The following is a 20994-nucleotide window of genomic DNA, read 5'->3' as shown; positions in this document are numbered from 1 at the left end:
ACCGATTGGTGTCCAACAACTTTCATACCACCCTCTTCATCTTCTTTCTCCAGAATTTTTATCCAAAGAAACAAAACCCCCTCACCAAATTTCTTGCTGGGATTTAAGGAGTGCAAAAAAGAACAAGGTCTCTCATTGGTCACATGAGAGACAGCCTCCCTTGAGGGCAACCTCCTTTGAGGCCAATGAGGGAGTTTATTTCAAACAAGTCTCAGATTGCACCTCAAGTTGGCCCAATGGCAACATACCCATTTTGAATCAATTAGACTAGCTGGGTGGCACCTTAATCACGCCCAATGAGGATGGACTGATGTGGTTGGTCAAGGGAAGCTTTGAATTTTATTGACCAAGGTCCATATTGGTCTAGCTCTAGGGGCACCAATATGGATCCAGGTGGGGGTATTGGATCTTATTACAAGATCCAATACTTAAACTAGATCTTTACATACATATTACTTTAGATCCAACATTAAAGTTGTAAAAAATAAAAATAAAACTACCCAATTACCTCGTACACCCTCTAGTGCCACAAAAAGATCCTACAGGGCACTAGAACTATCCGGATCCATAGAATTTGATACCTATAAAAAAAATAAAAATAAAAATAAAATAAAATAAAATAAGAAGAAATGTCTATTACGATTTCTAACTTTGCCAAAAATGGAATAAAAAATAACACTGTGATTTATGAGAAGGTAAAAGCAAAAATCTCAAAAATTGAAATTTGACAAACATAATGGATCTTAGAGATCCAATTGGATTTGGATAGTCTTGCATGTCATTGGATCTGAAAGGTATCACATCTCGGATCAGGTCTGGTGAGTTGGATTTGGATCCAAATCATCTTCACTGAATTGATGATCTGGATGCTCTGCATCAAAAGGAGGGGGGCAAGTTTCTCAAAACCGCCCCTATGATTTGAATTGTATTTAAAAAAAAGGAAAAAAGGAAAGGAATAAAATTTTAAAACTCTTTCTTTTCTTGCTTCATCTTTCTTTCCCTTTCCACGCAAGAGACTGAAAGGGCAATTGGTGGACCAGATCCACCAAAATCACCCCTCCTGGATAAAGCCTCCAAGGAAAGAGGAAAGAGCATTCTTCCTCTGCTTTCACGCAAATCTCTGTGCAGTCGCCCTCCTCCTCCTATGCTTCAGGTCGAGTACCAACTCTATTTAATGAGCTTTGTGTTTCTTAACCCTTCTTATCTATTCTCCAACCCTCTTTAACGTCCGAGGTGAAGTCGAAGGAGTTGGCCAGCCTAACCCCTTCAATGCTATACACAAAACCTGCTCTTGAGGTAAGAATTGTTACCTTGTATCCCTTTCTTTGGTTTGGCAAAAATTCGACAACCTTCTCTAACTTTAAAAATCTTCAAAAACTCATTTTTGATTAGAGAAGGTTATCCACAATATTCTATGATTTTTTTTAGAAGAAATGTGTTCTAGATCAGATCAGAATCACCCAAATATGAAATCTGGTTTTCGGATCTGCAGCAGACCTATTTGGTAAAAAATGGCCAGGTTTAGGTAGTTGTTAATCGTTGATCAACTTGATTTTTGGTATGTTGCAGAAGACACATCCAACCGGTCTATGTTAAATTTTGGCATGATTTCATCCATGAGATCTTGACTTATAAAATTTGGAAGTTGAGGGGCATCCCTGGCGCTTGGCACAGTCAAGATCTGTTAGGCCGATCATGTGCAGCGCGTATTCCCTTCAATTTTTTAAGTTTTTATTATTTTTTTTTATTTTGTATTGAAGTTCTGTGTGTTTGTACCATGATTTTTTGGGAATTTTTCTGATATTAGAACATGGATTTTAGACATCACAAATCAATCATCTGGATTCTGTAGGGAATCTGATCAACCGACACTATTGACATGATTTTATGTTTATTTTTTGGTTAAATCAAGCTTTGTTTGGGGCTATAGTTCGTTGACGAACATAGGAACCTACAGTTAAAATTTCATGGACATCGTTGTTCGAAGTAGTCAGTGGTGGAGATTTTAATAGGCCAGTTTTTCTGGGTCTATCGCAGAACAACACAGAATCAACTAGACTTATTGTGGGCTCGGGTTTTGGTTGTTTTGGGTCCAATTTAGTTAGTTTATTTCATTTTTTTCTGTTTCATGTTATTTTTAGGTTGTTTAGAGTCAGTCCTAACATTGGTTTGAGTTGGTCAAACATTTAGTTAGGTTAGGTCTGGTTTTTATAGTCATCTAGTTGTCTAGCCAACCCAACCCAATTGGCTAGCGCAGGGAAGAGTAGACTCATCTTTTCACTTGGGTATAGGGTCAAAGTGGACCCCAATAGCAGTTTGGAGGTTTGCACATGTCTATCATAGTATACCACATTCTAGTTTTTGTCAGAAAATCAAACTTGGTCTATTTGCAAAAATTGGTTCAGTCGGTTAGGCCTGAGTCTAGTCGGTAGTATGGTCTAGTCACTATGTTAGACTAGACCGTGGGCATAGTTGTAGCCTATCATCTTAGGTTGCATTTAGGTCTATTTTTAGGGTTGTTTAGATCAACATTTTTTGTGTCTTAGCTTGCATTTAGGTCTATATTTTCTATCTTAGAATGCATATAGGTTTGCACTTAGAGTCTAAGGTCTAGGTTAGGTTATACTAACTCTTACGCAAGCAAGTTTTTTTTCTTATGTTTTGTGTTTTGTAGGTGAAGGATGTTATCTCGTGCATATCATCATGACAAGGACATCAAGTGGCTGATTTCATTTGCTTCCAGTTCTATTTTTTATTTCATTTAGTTAAGTAGGGCCTTAGGCCAATTTTTAAATTGGGTTGTATTAATTTTTAATTATGCTCAAACACTTGTAATAGGCTTGGTGCTCATTTGTTTTTATAATTTTTTATTTTAAGGCAATAAAGAAGTGTGAATTGTGTGGAATACGTAGTCTTACTTCGTTCCCTGTGGATTTGACCTGGTCTTTACCACTTTCGTGTGTGAACTGGTTATTGAAATTTGGTGTATGTACACTTATATTTTATTGAAAAATATATTTCAAAGCAAAAACACACCACTAGGCTCATAATTATCTATGTTTCCTTGACCACGATTCTTGTTGAGACAATATTTTGCCTAGTGATCACCGTGATAGATATAACAATCTTGAAGATGATAATTTTCCCTCGATGGTTGTTATTTCTTTGTTGGTTATTAAGATGTCTCTCTTGCTAACCATGATTTTGCTAGTTATCACCCTGATGGTTCTCATTACCAACATTGTTTCCTTGATTATCCCTCCTATTATTGTTATGATCATTCTCGAACTATCTTCCCTAGGATGTTATATTGCACCTATCAATCTTGGTGAGCTTCTCGACAGTAGCAAGTGATGGAGCAAGAGTTAGAGAGTCTTGTCGATTGAGCTTCGTAGTTGCCCACCCTTGCAATCCATGCATGAAATGGAACAACTAGTCTGCATCACCCGTGTTCTCGATGTCTAACATCAATGAGGTGAATGCTTTGATATACTCATGAATTGACCTAGTTTGCTTCAGGGTCAACATCTTGTTGCAGGCAATTCTACTCTCATTCTTGGCCAAAAAAGTCATATAGTTCCTTCTTGAGATTTGCCTACGAATTTACAGCAACAAGCCCATGCTCAACATCGCATTTGTGGCATCTCCACTAAAACATAGTGTCATAGGTACATCATTGTGGTGTGCAAGGAATCTTCACCTTCCATAATACCCCCATCCTTGAGGTATTGGTCCATCAAGAAAATAAAGTTCTTTTGAGTGCCTTTGTAGTTGGCAAGCTCAAGCAACTTAATACGTGACCTATTCACATGTATCGTTGCTCTACCAACTAAAGCATTCCTCAACTGTCGCTCTAACTGGCCATTCTTATGTTAGAAAACATCTAATTCAGTAGTCATGATGTTGAACCTTTCTAGCAGATCATCAAACTTGGTGCTAAGACTTTCCATAGAGCCTTCATATATAGTAGCAAGATCTTCCACATAATCTTTCACTCTCTCTACTGTAGTCTTGATCTCTTGATCAAGCACCCCAAAAGTAGTAGTATTATCATTAACCAACCTTTCCATATTGGTCACGGTCTCTGTTAGTTTGGTGACATCACGCACGAGAGCTATCATACGGTCATCAATAATGAAATCGTCTTCTAGAAGAACCTGACTACCCGAATGAATTTTCTTATGTTTCTTCGAAGGCATACTCAACGAAGAATATTGAATCCTTATCCTAAGCTTCAAGAAGGATATGGTACCAACTTGTCATGGGCTAAAAGCGAACGCTGATGTACCCTAACATCGAAACAACCTTTTAAGCATACAACAAAAATTGAGCTAAATATCGCTCGTCAAGCATATGGGCGCAATAGTGCAAGCATGCATACACACAATCACATGAAGAGAGCGGAGATGCAAGAGAGCATAGAAGAAGGTAAGAAAGAAGAGACTTATATTAGCAAGTTAAAAAGTAGAGAGGGACCTCGAAATCACCTTGTACCTAAGGGTTCTTAGGCCAAAGGCTATTATATGCACTTAAAGAAAGCAAAAGAGATAACTAAATAAAGCAACAAAAGCAAAAAGCTTGGTGGTCCAAAAAAATATGTCTGTATCATTATAATGTAAGATGATATTGAAATGAATTAATATTTGCCTTTTTCCCTAAAAAAAAGAAAACGTCTTGAGAGCAATGAGATGTTGATAGCTGCTAGGTCTGTGATCTTTCATCCCTCTACTTCCTGGTAATCTCTCTCTCTCTCTCTCTCTCTCTCTCTCTCTCTATATATATATATATATATATATATATATATATATTGTGGCTATTTTTAATTTATGTTAGTCACATATACTTTTTGGATAATCAAACTGAGGCTATGCAGATCCAACATCATTGACAAAATTTTTGGTGCATCTTTGCGTCAGCGAAGAGCTTCTGTGGTGCAAATCCTGCATTACTAATGTAGTTCCCTGTCGTAGTGAGTAAGGGTGTCAATGGGACATGCTTAACTGGGACCTGACCTTAATTAAATCCTATAGGGTTAGGGTTTTGTAATAAAGGAGGTTTGATTAGAAACCGAGTCTAACCCAGAGAGTTCGATTAGTATATAGAGTCGGGTATGGTTTGTGAAATTTCATTCTAGACCCAGATCCAACCTGACTTCTGATTAAGACCCATGATTTTTCAAATAAAAATATAAAAATACTAGTTTATTTAAGGGGGGCAATCGGGTCGGGTTGGCGGGTTGGCTGGTTGGCGTGTCAGCATACCTCAACCTGAACCCGACCCGTTTATTAAACGGGTCGGCTGTGGCAAACACTAACCCGATCCATTTAATAAACGGGTAACCCGACATGACCCGCCAACCCGTTTAATAAATGGGTTGGGTCGGGAAAACGGGTTGGCGGGTAGCGGTCGGGTTGGCGGGTTGACCCGCCCGCCTAACCCGTTTATTAAACGGGTCAGCCGGGTTGGCGGGTTGGCATACCCCCAACCAGAACCCGACCCGTTTAATAAACGGGTTAGGCGGGTCGACCCGTTTATTAAACGGGTTGGCTTAAGCCCAACCCAAACCCGCCTAAGAGGCGGGTTGGCGGGTCGGGTCAGGTTTTGCCACCCCTAAGTTTATTGGGTATGAACTCGGTCCGGGTTATGTAATCCTTAGGACCCAGTTTTTTTTTTTGGTGAACCTGACCGGAGTAGGTCCAGACCCAGTACCCACACCTCAAAGATGGATTCAAGTTAGGATTCAACTGGGTCCGAATCAGATCGTTGACAACCCTATGAGTGTGATGAATCAGGATCTAGTGTTCTCTCTCCCTTTCTCAGCCTCTCATTTCAAGAAATCAAATTATTAAAATACTTTCATCCCCTAAACCGGTTGACACACGTTCAAAGAAGAAGTTGAGAATTGAGGATAGTTGTGGCAGTTTATTGGCGGCCCAGCCAATGGATCTTGAAAGATAAAGCAGGGAGTGAGGGTTCCGGCTAGGGAGGGTGGTGCTAGTTGAGGTTGGATATCCGACCAAAACTTTTAGAACCATAGCACCTTTCCAAAACCGACAAGAGGGTATTTTAGTCATTTTTCAGTCAAGGTTCGGGGAGATCTCTTTGCATATGTAAAGACTTCAATTTTTAAAAAAAACTTTTATCATTATATATATTTTTTTAAAATTTAGATATTTTAAACATGAGTAAAATTACGGTGCTCGGGGAGCACCCCGCTCCCACCTACTAGAAACTATAATTGTAGGTTGCATATTAAATGTACTTAACATAGCTCATCTAAAAGGAATCATGTTTTCTGAACATAAAAATAAAGTTTTAAAGTGGTACATTGTGAGCCATTGATTTTTAAAGATCATAAAAAGAAAAAAAGAATCGCACTAAGTCAACCAGTCACAAGTTGCAGGTCAATTGAGATTTAACCGAGTTACTGGCGAAGCCTCAATTCCTGATTGCTTTCTCTTCTCAACGATAATGTATGAATTTCTTAAAAAAGAAAAAAAAGGTATGAACAGATGAGATTCCATTTATTCATAGGGTGCACGTGATGCTTATCAATGACTCAGCAAACGCACACCGTCATAACGCATGCACACGTTCTCTCTCTCTCTCTCTCTCTCTCTCTCTCTCTCTTGCAGTGAATGGGCAGGCAGCTCACAATCTCCAAAGACAGACCATGCAGAAAAGAAATTCCAGACCCCAACAACACTGCTCTCCATACCCTGAAAACTTCGTCACCCTCTGCAACAAACAGATGAGGCATACAGATCCTAACCCCTACTTGTCCGATCGACCCTACCGGCCGAATAGAATTTTGCTTCTACAATCCCCTCTACTTCCCCCATCTGTCAAACCTCTCTCTCTCTCTCTCTCTCTCTCTCTCTCTCTCTCTTTTGCGTTACCCTGAACATTTAATCACCCTATAGGACTATACCAAACAGGGGCACAGCTCCTTACTGCCTACTTATCCGGTTGACTACATCTACAGTTTTGAAAATTTTGCTCTATCATTCCCCATTACCACGCTTTAAAGAGAACACTGATCTCTCTCTCTCTCTCTCTCTCTCTCTCTCTCTCTCTCTCTCTCTCTCTCTCTCTCTCTCCTGTATATGTCTGGTTGACTTTTGAGTAGCGAAATTTGGCTCTAACATCTCCAATACATCGCAACAAAAGAAAACACGAGAGAGAGAATGCAATTATTCAAAAAAAAATGCAGAATTTCGTAATCTACATACACGAAAAAGCTCAAAACATGAAATTAATGGATTCTGACGGTGAGGAGAGGTGTTTGGAGACCAAGTGGTCTTAGACGATATAAAAGCTGAAGCAATACAAAGAGTAGAGAGGTGATGCATAGTGATGAAGACGGTTCAGTCAGCAGCTTTAGATCAAGATGATGCTGTTGTGGTGCTGGTACTGCTGTTGGTAGCCTTCTCATCTTTATGGCCGGTGCTAGTGATGGGGAAGAGTTCCAGTGTTTGTAATGGCCGGTAATAACTACAAGGGTTCATTTCCAGCACAACCCATTCAATATGGCTCCCTCCTCGAACCACCCCCGGCTTCCTCATATCTTCACACTCAGGGGGCTCCAGCCTGCACTCGAAGTTCGCTACTCTGCTTGCTTCCTGAAGATCCAAAATTATTGAACTTCAATGCAAGTACAGTGTAGTCACATAGAGAGAGAGAGAGAGACTACTTACTTGGTGGTGAAGGAAGTGCTGATTTTGTTGCATGTGAAGGCTTCCCTTGCTAACCCTTGCCTTCTCCAGATGATACTGATGTTGGAGCTGTTTGATCATCCTCTTTTTAATCTTTTGCCTCTCCCTAGCCTTATGGTTTTGAAACCAGTAGAACACGTTCTTGCCCTCGATCTTTCCGTAGAAAGAAAGATGAGCGGTTATCTGTTGAATCTGAGATGCGTTTGGGGTGCGTATGCCTGCTCTATACATATCTTCCAGAATCATGAGTTGTTGTGGTGTAGGGCACCATCTGGTAGAGATAGCCTGAGGCATTCTCTCTCTCTCTCACACACACACACACACACTTTTTTCTTCCTAAAAGAGCAGTTGGAATTGTTGTTGGCAAGAGAAAAGGGAAAGGGAATTCTTTTGGTGAGGGAGACAGAATGGATGGTTAATGGAACTATGGGGAGCAGACGGGAACGGGGGAGGTTAAAATAAGGAAAGGTTGAGGGGTTCTATTTATGGCAAAGATTCATTAAATGTTGTTCGTTGAGGGTTTATGGTTTTTGCTCAGAAGTCGATATTGAAGAAATTGGAAAGCAAAATTATGAAGCTCACGTGTTTGTATGTATATGTGCTTGAGAGAGACAGAGAAACTGTCCGCTTGTGAGATTTTGTCCTTGGGACTGTAATGATAATCTCTTGATGAGGTTGCTTCCTTCACTAAAGTGATCTCTCTCTCTCTCTCTCTCTCTCTCTCTCTCTCTATATATATATATATATATATATATATATATATATATATATATATATATATATATATATATATATATGTGTGTGTGTGTGTGTGTGTGCCGCGTTCAGATTAGTAAATAAAATAGCATGCTGACGCCATCGCTCTAACTGAGAAAGCAAGGAATTGAGCTGCACCAATAAATCTCTCTCTCTCTCATACGTATACACACAGAGAGTCTCATCCTAGCAAGAATGACGCCTTATGGAGTGCACTCACGATCTTACAGCCGTCCATCTTCATAATAGGATATAGAAAATCAATGGACTAGTGGAGAGTAGAAGATGGAGTGTGTACCCCTAGGTAGGGGTGCAGAACCAGTCGGGTTAGTCTGAACTCGGCTCAGTGTAAACCCGACTCGTGTGTGCTTGAGTCTTAAATGAACCGACCTTGTACATAAGGCACAAGCTCAGTCGCACAAACGAGCCGTGTACAAGCTTACTTAAGCTCGAGCTCGCTCGAACTAACTGGACCCGGATCCCGTAAGGTAACGTGCTGATGAACCATTGATCTTATAAGATCAACGGTTCAGAGTATACATTATTATAGTTAACGAAAAGAAGTCAGTTAGAATTCTCGATTTCTTCCCCCTTTTCTCTCTTCATGGCCTCTTCCTCTTTGTTCCCTCTTCGTCCTCTCCAGCTCTCCTTCCATGGTTTCACTCTTCGTCCTCTCTTTCTAAGTTTTTTCTCTTAATCACTCTGTGTATTGACGAGATTGAGGAAGGGTTTCAGTGTGCACAGGTTTTATCTTTCTCTCTCTTTTTAGTATCTAGTCACATAGGTTGACAGGAAGGGTTTCAATGTTTTTTTGTGTTTCAATATCACTGAATCGCATAAGGTTAGGGAGGGTTTTGGTTTCAGTAAAGCTGAGCATCGGCCATCAGGTCTCTCTCTCTCTCATTTTAGTTTTGGGTTGTGTTTTTCCGTCTCTCAAACTAATGGGAAAATAGATAGTAAATAATGCAAGAGTGAATGCCTAGATCTTGGGGTTAGTACACAAAAGGGGAAACACATCAGGTCATGCTGAACATGAGTGTTTTTGCTCATGCTGACATCGTGGCCGTCTGTTTGCATTTTGGATGAATGCCACGTGGTTTTGTTGTTTTTGAGCTTTTTAAAATGCAAATCCGATGGCCACAATGTCGGCATGAGAAAAAACACTCATGTTCAGCATGACCTGATCTGCTTCCCACAAAAGGTAGCTATAAATCTTTTAAAGGTTTAGGAGGCCAAAGAAGCATGATCATATCTCAAGCAAGTATAAAAACAACAAAACTGAGCAAAGAGATATCAACTTCTGGAAGAATTAGGGGACATGAGACAAGGTAGTAAACCTGTTGAAGAATTTTACTCTAAGATGCATGTTTAGTATGCTCTTGCATTTATGAAATGGCACAACAAATGTGAAACATGTGCAAAAATATGAAGTGTAATGATTGCAAAACTTGCATGGATATATTTGAACAACATAAGGAGACTAGCCGATATGGCACTACATCCTCAGTTCGATGGGATAAGAAATGCCATGCTTCACAAGCCTTTCTTGTTGTTAGTTACTTAGGCATTATCTGATCTTATTTCTGAAGAGGCCAAGACGAGGTCTCTTGCAGAATACCCATATGAGTAATATTTTATGGCAGCTTAAAGGTAGTTTGGTGGTAGGATAGCTAGTAGAAGAGGAGGCAGAGTTGGAGGTAGAGGAGATTTAAGCTCAGTCTAATGTCATTGTTGCAAAGAATTTGTCCATATGAAGAGTGTTTGCCTAGTTTAGAAGAAAATGTAGGATGGAGCCTTTGCTGCACCTTCAATTGGAGAGGGCATTGAGCCCAAGGATGGCCAATTTGATGACAATTCATCAATGTGTAGTCAGTTGCTTCTAGTGCCAGCCTCTCAGATCAACCAGGTGGTAATTTAGTCATAGATTCTTAAGTAGATACAACAAATTCTCCAGTTGCAGCTCTTGGCCCAATCAGCCAACTCACCTTCTTCTTTCTCCATTTCTCCATCTTCCTCTAGTAGTGCATTTGCATATATCTCTTATTGTCCTCTTGGTTGGTTGATATACTTAGGTGCATTATGTCACATGACAACTCGTGAGCCTATCTTAACTGATTGTCAACCATTTAGTGGTGTTTTCCACCAGATGGATCGTTCAGGTCTGTTTGAAAAGTTGGGTATGTTATTTTTAAATCATATCTTAATAGTAATATAAATATCTCTCAAGTGTACCATGTTTCTTCTCTTGCTATGAATCTTATTTTTGTTGGTCAAATTACTAAACTTAATTATAATGTTACTCTTTTTTTGTTGATTGTGTTGTGCAGGATCAACTGTCAAGGAAGATGATTGGGATTGGCTAAAAGAGGAGAGATCTATATTATCTATACGGGCTAGACATGAATTCCTAGAAGAGATTATGTGTTAGTTTGGGAGCTGCAGTTATAGATGAATTTATCTTTGTGGCACTAGAAATTGAGTTATATTGATTTGTCTGCATCTCACTTATTTTTATGTTGACTGACTTTTAGTTTGTGTTTCAGTATCACTGAATCGCAGAAGGTTAGAGAGGGTTTTGGTGTCGGTAAAGCTGAGTATCGGCCATCAGGTCTCTCACTCTCTTAATTTTGTTTTGGGTTATGTTTTTTATTTTTTTGTTAATATTAGATTATTATTGATTCATGTACACTTGCACGCCTATTTGTGGTATGCATCTTTGTTAGGTTCAGTCAACTGTAATGTGTATTATCCAACTAAGAGATTGATTCTTCAGCTACTAAAAAATTTTGTTCATATATTTGCTTTTGTTTGATCAGGTTGTTGTAGTTGTTAGTTGTGTAGGACCTTAACCTAAGTTTGATTCAAAGAGAAGTTTTTGAATATCAAACTCTGGTTGAATTTAGTTAACGTATTAGAATTTTGATTTGGTTACTAACCTTCTAACAAACAGATTCCAACTTGTTGGAGTTATATTGATATGTGCTTCTCCTTTATAAGTGGATTGGAAATATTAAAATGGAACCCTAGAGAGAGTGTAAATCAGACATGACCCATGTGCAACCTTAGTGCATTATGATTTTGTTGCACTACAAGAATGAGGGTCAGTAGTGGCGATGAAAGTGGCTGCTATTGCTCTCTTTGTCACCATTATAGACCTATAATGGTGATAAAATATGGCCATCTAGTTTTGGCTTACATTGATTAATAACGGCGACAATTATAGGTCGTCATTAAAGAATACATCCTAATAACGATGACTTAGCCTATAACGGAAACTTTATAGTCATCGTTAAAAGAGATAACAAGGAGAACTAAATTGTTATTATATACTATAACAATGACCTCATAGTCATCATTATAGGATATGACGGGTTTAAGACCTATAACGGCGACACAAGAATGTCATTATTATAGGCCTTAAACCTACAAAAATAAATTTTTATGTTATATAGAATTCAACAATAACAATGCTACAAAATTCAATAATAAGAATGCAAATTGAATCACTCTAACAATAACAAAATCAAACATTACATTCAACAAAATTCAAACAATAACAATGCAAATGAATTCACTCAAACAATAACAATTCAAACATTACATTCAACAAAATTCAAACAATAACAATGCAAATAGTAGTCTTATTTATGAAAAAATAAGAGAGATCTAGGATGAGAGGTTTTATCTGAGAAAATCCATGAAAGTTTGCATCTGCTCTCTAAACTTTCTATTTTCTTCTTTGTCTCACTCCTGGTCTTCTTTCTCTTGCTCCCAGTCTTCTTTCTCTCACTTTAGTTGTTCTCTTAATTGTTGGAGCTTTGATTGTGTCACATTTTGCCGAGAAGATAGCTCTAAAATATGGGTTTTACTTTTAGATGGAATGACAAATGCACTCATCCCCTCTCACATGTCTAGAACGCTGCCCGAGGACCTTCGCAAAGACTTTTCGCTATGACATCAAAGTGTCTCCTTATGAAGAACATGTTTCATCATCTTCAATCTCCACATATCGTAGTTTGTTCTGCATGTCGATGATATATAATTGGTAATAAATAATTAATGATAATGTACAAAATAGAATGAATGAATGTGGTTAATATACAAAATTTAAATAACAAAGTGTGAGTTACTTACATAATTCTCTGATGCTTCGCTGCAAACGAATGTCTTGCTATCTGAATGGGTTTGTGTTTCTAGGTAAAACTCATTCGTTGTCGGTTCTATCTCTTTTATTTCATGAGTCTACAAATAACAAATTTAGAATCTATTACATCAAACATTTTTAACACTATACTACTATATGAAAAAAATAAACTTAGAGAATAAGAAACCTACCCTTGTATGAAACTTCTGGAGGTACCAAGATGATCCAGTGGTATGTTGGACCGTCTATTAGGCTCTGTTCACTGAATTTTTCTTAAATGTCTCTTGTTAACCAAATGAAGATCAATTACTAGACAAAAAACTAAAAATTTAAACATTTATTTACTTATAAATATATCCAATATTTATCGTCGAATAGATTTTGGTGAAAAAGTAGCAAAGATCTTTTCATGCTTCATGGTTGATTCCCTCTGGAGGATGTCCTACTTCGATACGGTTTGAAAATGTCTTATAATGCTTGTAGCATATTTCTCGCTCTCTTTTGTATGATATTTGAAGCTGCTTAACCATGACAACACGATGATCATCTATATTCTCATCTAAAGTAAACTCTGTCTACACTAAATTATCAAAATGATCATCTATATTCTCATCTAAAGTAAACTCTGTCTACACTAAATTATCAAAAATAGTTAGTAACACTTTATGGATTAATCTATTTATCAAAATATAGTTAGGCAACATACTTACAAAAAATATCTCACGCAACAACGTCTTCTCGTCCTCTTGGACCTTTATCCATAATTGGTGAGTAAGTATAGCTTTCTCTTTGTCGATGCATGTAAGCCTCCTACAGAACTGTGAGGCACCCTTGCCTACCATTCCATACGATCCAAGCTTGACAATTACTGAAGTCTTTCCTTGCTTGAGTTGCTTTAGGTGGGCTACACATTTGTTCTTCTCACTTTTGCATTGGGAAGAACCTACAATTGCTAATTTGTATTTACTTACAAATATTAATAGCAATGACATCAATAAAATTTTAATTGTACTAAAAGAATACTAGATTAATAGTTACCTGAGACCACCATGGACGGCTCTGAAGTTGTAGTGGATTATGGTTTTGGGGGGCTCATCTTCCTCCAATGAAGTATCACCTAAGTGTGATATAAAGTCGATCATGTCTAGGTGTTCACCTTTGGCTAGTGGGTGGTGAACTGATCCACGGGGAGTAAGAATGCACACCTCCTCATCATGAATGATATGTCAATATTTGTTAATTAACTACAAACAATATTAGCTAGACTACACTAAAAAAAATCATCAATCATATGTTTATTATAGTCAAGGTTGTTAGAAGCATTAAGACAAGGCGAAGGATTAGAGCCTCATTAAAGTGGAGCATAAGTATCGAGGCATTGAAATGCAAGTATCACAACACTAAGTAGCACAAGATATGAAAAACAAGCAACTATACAAGAAAAAAAAAAGCAAGTAATATACTATTTTACCATCAATAGTATGTATGAACAAAAGTTTTCTTTTTTTATTTTGGAATCAAAACAAAAAAATATACTTTTTTTAAAATGATAAGGCATACTCGATAATTTCAACGATTTAAAAGTAAAAACACAACATTTGATGTTCACATGATAAAAATATAACACAACATGATAAAAATAAGAACACAAAAGCACTTACATTACACTTTCCTTGCAACCTTAGATGCTTTGTCAACTCTTCAATAGGCAGATGTTTAATTGCACTTATATCAATTTTTGGGTCTAGCCATGAGTCCAACCAATTAGGACTTTCTGGCAACATGTATACGGTAAGAATTTAAAAATAAAACAAAAACAACCACAAACAGAGATGTTCCTATTTTATACACATATTTCTATTAAAAAAAACTCCCTCCTTATGTTCAATTATAACTTATTTTCAAATTTAAAAAAATAATTTTTTGTGTTTTCCAAACATATCCTAAGATAATAACTTGAACCAATTGAAGCATGTGCATATGTGTGTCAATGTCACCAAGCTCACCAACTTTAAATCTAACTCATAAATTTTAAATTTTCATGATAATTTTTTTCATGGGATAATGCTACTGAAGGTATTTTAAAAAAATAGATTCATAAAAGTCACATTGTAAAAAATTATTGTTGTTAGCAAAATAAAACTAATAATTGCAGCAACATGGCAGTGTGACATTTGTTTAGGGGCATAAAGTTTGGCAATTAACAAGTTCAAATGTTTTTTCCTTTAAGTTCAAATCCTAATAGGCAACGGAATTTTAGTAGTTTTGTGGCAAAGTACGCTTCATTTATTATTAAGTCATTAGGATCTAATGACTAACATGTATGGCTTAAACAAATTCATAAAATTACAAAATTATTCTTTATGACAACCGCTAATACAAGTAACTACGTGTTTGACTCAATCAAATTTGACTATAATAGACTAAAACTATCAAATACTTGCATTTATCACCAGATGTCAAATAGGGTTTCCATAACCCAATATCATGGCATCTATGATACAAATTCAATAATTGTTAAACAAACCATGTAGATCACATCATTTAATTCGAAGAAAACATGAATTTTACTTCTTAATTCCTTACTTTCATTAGTAGCCAATATACATAGGAAAAGTGGTAGTTGTCTATCACCAGTAAATAGGTGTTTTCGGGTTGTTTTTTATAAATCTGACCCTACAGATGTGTCTGGAATAGTTGATTTGCTAAAAAATGATACTTGGATCATATTTTTCGATAAAAAATAACTTTTTAAGCATTGAATAAGTTTTAAAATTATAGACCATCGATTTTTAAATCTTATAGGAACCAACCTGTGTGTTAGAATCGAATGATTCATGAGTTGATTCCTATAAAATCAAGCATGTAGATCATATCTGTATGATCAGATTTTAGAAACAATAGAAAAATCCTTTCAAAGCTAGGTAGTTTGGCAATATCCTTTTAAAGCCAGGTATGATTAGTCGAGGGGAGAAGAAGAAGAAGAACAAGAAGAAGGAAGAGGAGGAAGAAGAGAGAGAAACTTTTGAGTGGAGGCTGGTCCAACAATGTCAGTCAAGCAAGAGGAGGGATGTTGTGGTCCGATGGTGTCAATCGAGCAGGGAGGAGAAGTCTGGTGATGTCACCCAAGCAAGGAGGAGGGAGGCCAGAGAGAGCGGAAAAAAGAAATTACACGAGCCTTTCATGCCCTAATAATAGACTCAATAACAGTGATATTTATGTAGCCATTATAGAGTAATCTATGTCACTGCTATTGACCCTAATCCTTGTATACATATTTAACGACTGCACATGTCGTTGTTAATAACACATCGATAACGGCGACATATAAGTCACAATTATAGAGTAAAATTCTATAACAATGATGTTCTAATATCATTGTTACTAATCAATAATAATGACATTTAATGGTCATTAAATATTATTGTCAAAGGTATTTTAACGATAATATTTAATGGCTACACATGTCGCCATTAAAGATAATCTATAATGACAACTTTTATTAATCACCGTTAGAGACATATCTTTAACGGCTATATATAAAGTTGTCGTTATAGATTTATCTATAATGGCGATATATATAGAGTTACTTTTATTGTGACAGTTCAACTCTATCAATAGCAGCGATGTTTTATGTCGCCGCTATTGACCCATATTCTTATAGTGTTGCTTCCTAGTTTTCTTTTTGTTTTTTCAGTTGAGAATGCAAGGGAATTTACTAAAAATAAATTTTTTTTTTAGATTTACATAAAGTGTTAAAAAATAAACAATTTTTATACTTTACAAAGCCGAGTTACTCTTGATTCGTTACAACCATAATGAGCAGATTTACTCAATTTTGGTTCGAGATCGACTATCACACTTTTAAAACTATAACTGAGCCATAATCAGATGTTTCATTCAATTTTGGCTCAAGCCTGACTATCATGAGCTGACTCGAGCCCAGCTATCATGTGCTGACCTGGTTTGGCTATCACGAGCTGACTCAAGCCCAGCTATCATGAGCTGACCTAGTTCGGCTATCACGAGCTGATCCAACCTTGTCTACAAGCTGACACTACAAGAAAAATGCGTAATGGCAACGGATGATATCCGTCGCTAGTTCGTCGCTAATCCATCATTGTACATGTTTACGATGGATTTTGTGGTGGACTAGTGACGGATATCATCTATCGCATAACCCTAGTCGCTAAATTGTGGCAGAATTTATCTGTCGCCAATCCGTCGCTATGTTGTGACGGCTTAGCGACGGATCATGTACATCACGAATTCATTGTTAAACGATGACCAATTTGGTTAAGCGACGGAATTTAATCTGTCGCTACCATTCATTAACAGATGAATATCCGTCGCTAATGTCTGTCGTTATTAGCGATGGCTTAGATTCCACCGCAAACCAATGACTACCTCAAATTGGCGATGGAGTAGCGACGGATATCCGTCGCTACTTTGTCGCTAATTTGTAATAAAAAATTTAAAAAAAAATTTAGAAATATTTTGAAAATCGAGAAAAAATTCTCGTACAATTCATATATCCTGCTTATAAAAAAACAATACAAATAAAAAATGCATACAAATTAAACAAAAAAATATAATCCTCGCCAAGATTTTGGGCATCACCCTCTTCATTTTCTCGATCTGCCCCTTCCTCCATGCCTCCATCAGTTCCTCTACGCTGATCATCTCCATCATCCTACAAAAGAGAACCAAAATGTTAGTATTTATAAACAAAACATAATGAAATAAATTATATGCAATCCATTTAATCTAATACAACAAAGTAAATGGCTGAATAATAAATAGACTAGTAATAAACTGAAGGACATTAACAAAATTATAAGGAAAAATTTATAGCAATTCAATCATGCATACCTGACGGGTAACTGAGCTCATGTTGAATATAGATAAAGTTCTTATGTGCTGAAAAAAGTTGCACAACTCATTACGGACAAGGTTGGGAATGACTTTATTTAAAAAGTGTTGCATTTTGTTCTCAAGATGCTGATAAACACCATCCCAAGACATAGCAGGGTCAATAGGATGTTGAGAGTTGATGCTAATGGGAGAATTCTGTGAGCCCGAGCTACAGGAGGCAACGACTGGTGTGGTGTTCATGTTACTCCCAAACCCGAACACACAATCCTTTTTTGGTTCACCTGTAGCAGTCACCCATGCTGCAGGATTAAAAGACGGATGTTGAGTGGAGTCATCGTCATATCGTTATATCATTTGTTGCTCGTATGACTCCTATAAAGTAATAATTAGAATATGAATTAATAATTAAGAATTATAATGTTTATGATAACATAATTCAAAGTAACTTGTATATTATAATGTTTATTAATACAATAAATACATAATGTTGTCGCTCTCACCTTCTCTGATACAAAATCTCCTATGCTCTTATGTTTATGTGTTTCAACAAATACATCCTTGTAAGGCACAATGCTTTCTTTTTCTGCTACTTACAATGTGACATGATATAAAAAATTGATTAATAAGTATGCAGAAATACTCATAAATTTGACTATATATATATTGATGAGTTACCATTTTCTTCTGGTGGCTCTTAAAAGTCCTAGATCCACCTGTGTGTAGATGTGCATCGAGCATCGCTGCTCGGTTTTGTGCAGCCTTTGTTGAGCGGTTTTAAAAATCATTGCTCGCCCACTTGTTGCACATGCCCTCCCAATAATCTCTCCTGACAGTAGCCGGCCCATGGCCCTTTCATTGCAGTGGATCATCTATCCCACCAGCTATTTTTTTTGTTGCAGTCTTCATATTGTGTAGCATGTCGTCAAATCGATTGGCAGTCACCTTCTGCCACACTATCCTCGCGTTTTTCTCCTCGTTTGCACTTGCGAAGCGATGGGAGGCCTATAAATACTTTCAGAACGTTAGCACACATTTCAATAAAATACGGTTTATTATGATAAATGATTGCATACCATGAATGAGGAAATTAAGTTGTCTAACACCTCCCTCGGGTACTCTTTTTATTGCGCTACCGGTCCTAGAAGATGATGCAGTAATGACTTCGTAATTCCTCATATTACTTTTTGCTGCTCAAATCTCACACTACACATGAAAAGATACACATTAACAATCGACCGTCAATATACATTTTTTATAAGTTAAATATTGAACAAGTGACAATGAAATACTTATGGTCGACCATCAATATACACTATTTGAATTACTTGTCGTGGGTCACACGGAGAAGACCTTGCATCCAGTGTAAGTTCATATGGCAAATGTATGACCACATGTTCCATAACATCAAAAAATGTTGGTGAAAATATCTTCTCTAGCTAACAAATAGTAGTTACGATAGATTCCTCGAGATTTTTTACCTCAGATACTACAACTTCAGTTACACACAATGTTCTAAAAAATCTACTCAACTCGGATAATACCCCCCATATAAGTTTGTCTAATATATCATGGAATGCTAGGGGTATCAACTATTTCATAATGACATGACAATCATGGCTCTTCAACCCATATAATTGTCCATCATCTATCTTCACAGCCTGAGCAATATTAGAAATGTAGTCGTCTGGAAATCTCAACTGTCTCAACCATTGACATACCAACTTTACTTGATCTAGACCAAGCACATACCTTGCCTTTGGTTTCAGTACTTTGCCATTGTACTCTTTGAGTTCCAATTCTGATCATTTACATACCATTGTTAAATCCATACGTGCCTTCAGATTATTCTTCGTTTTCCCTTTCACATTCATTACTGTATTAAATACATTATCGAACACATTTTTCTCCACATGCATGACATCTAAATTATGTCGTATCAATAAGGTTGGCCAATATGGTAAATATAGATTTTTTTATCTAATTGTGATCCTTCTCAAATCTAATAAAGGGTGTTGTCCTATGGGCATCTGTCAGTCCACATGGAAAGTATCACAATCTTCTTAAAATCTCTATGCCAGACAACCTTATTGGTGGACCTTCCATTTCAGTTGTGTCTGCTCAAAATACATTTTTTGCCATCGAAACAGATGATCGCTGGGTAGAAATTGACAGTGACAATCAAACCAGCACGGCTTCCTTCCATGCGTCAATCTAAATGATTTTGTATCCTCCATGCAGTACAGACATGCTAACCTCCCATGTGTGCTCCAACCAGATAACATATCATATGCAGGGAAGTCACTGATTGTCCATAGAACAGCAGCCTTCATATTGAAGTTTTGTTTTTTATGGGCATCGTACGTGAGAACACCGTCATTATATAGTATTTCCAGTTCATCAATCAATGGCCTCAAATATACATCAAGATTTTGGCGGGGAGACGTTGGATCAGGGATCAATAGAGACAAGAAAAGATTTTGACGCTTTATACATAAGCTTAGAGGAAGGTTGTATGGGGTGACAAATACCAGCCAACACAAGTATGGGGTTGATCTACCCCAAAATGGATTAAATCCATCTGTACATAAACCTAGCCTAACATTTCTCACTTCCAAAGTGAAGTTCTGATGAGTACAATCAAAGTGCCTTTAAGCTTTTGCGTCAACAGGATATGTGATCTTGCCTTCATCATGTCAAACTTTATTTGCATGTTATATCATTTGTTTAGTTTTTCTCAAAGACATATAAAGATGTTGCAATCTAGGGTGAGAGAGAAGTAGCGGAGTGACTTATATGACACTTCTTTTGACCTTGTACTACCATTTATCTTTGTCTTTGGCTTGAACTGAGGATGTTTACATAATGGACATGATCTGCTTTTTTCTTGATTTTTAAAATACATGCAGTGATTGGGACAAGCATCTATCTTTTAATACCCCATACCTAGAGCATTGACCATAACCTTCGCACGGTAGAAATTTTATAGAAATTTCTCATCTTTGGGCAACATACTCTTCACAATAGAGCATAGACGGTCAAAACATGATTGACTCAAATTAAACTCGTACTTCAAATTCAGTAGTTGAAGAACTACAAACAGGATAGTGTGACTCTCATAACCATTCCACAGTGGTTCATCAGCATCTCTAAGTAAGTCATAGAATGTACTAGCTGCATCATTTGTTGCTTTTTCCTCTACCCCAGTTGGTGCATCACTATGTCCCAAAGCAGAACCCATTTTTGGTCATGCGGCATCAAATATCAAATCTATATATGGATTATCGTGCACCACATCCACCCTTGCATCATAATTATTTCAAAATTCTTCACCATGAAGAGTACAATTTTGATAACCACTAACAAAACTCTTTCTGTATAGGTGATGTCTAACGCCATAGGTTCTGCAAATCGATTGTTCTTACACATCGTGCAGGGGCATCTGATCCAACCGATATGATCCACTATACTGACATTTGCCGTTGCGAATTCAATAAAACTGTCAAC

At 37.1% G+C, this 20994-nt stretch overlaps 1 protein-coding gene across 1 annotated transcript; it reads right to left on the bottom strand.

Moving 5' to 3' along the window:
• Positions 1 to 7385: 7385 nt before the first annotated feature.
• Positions 7386 to 7946, bottom strand: LOC149839680 (uncharacterized). Its single transcript, XM_090004911.1, has 2 exons — positions 7698 to 7946; positions 7386 to 7622 (listed from the first exon to the last, which is right to left on the bottom strand). Exons 1-2 carry the CDS (start codon positions 7944 to 7946, stop codon positions 7386 to 7388), a joined length of 486 nt encoding a protein of 161 aa, XP_089861037.1.
• Between the last annotated feature and the right edge of the window lie 13048 nt (positions 7947 to 20994).

Source organism: Nuphar pumila, chromosome 4 (assembly GCF_984573655.1).
Source record: "Nuphar pumila chromosome 4, dmNupPumi1.hap1.1, whole genome shotgun sequence".
Classification (NCBI taxonomy): domain Eukaryota; kingdom Viridiplantae; phylum Streptophyta; class Magnoliopsida; order Nymphaeales; family Nymphaeaceae; genus Nuphar; species Nuphar pumila.
The sequence above is the reverse complement of the archived record's forward strand: the minus strand, read 5'-3'. Positions and strand labels throughout refer to the sequence as shown.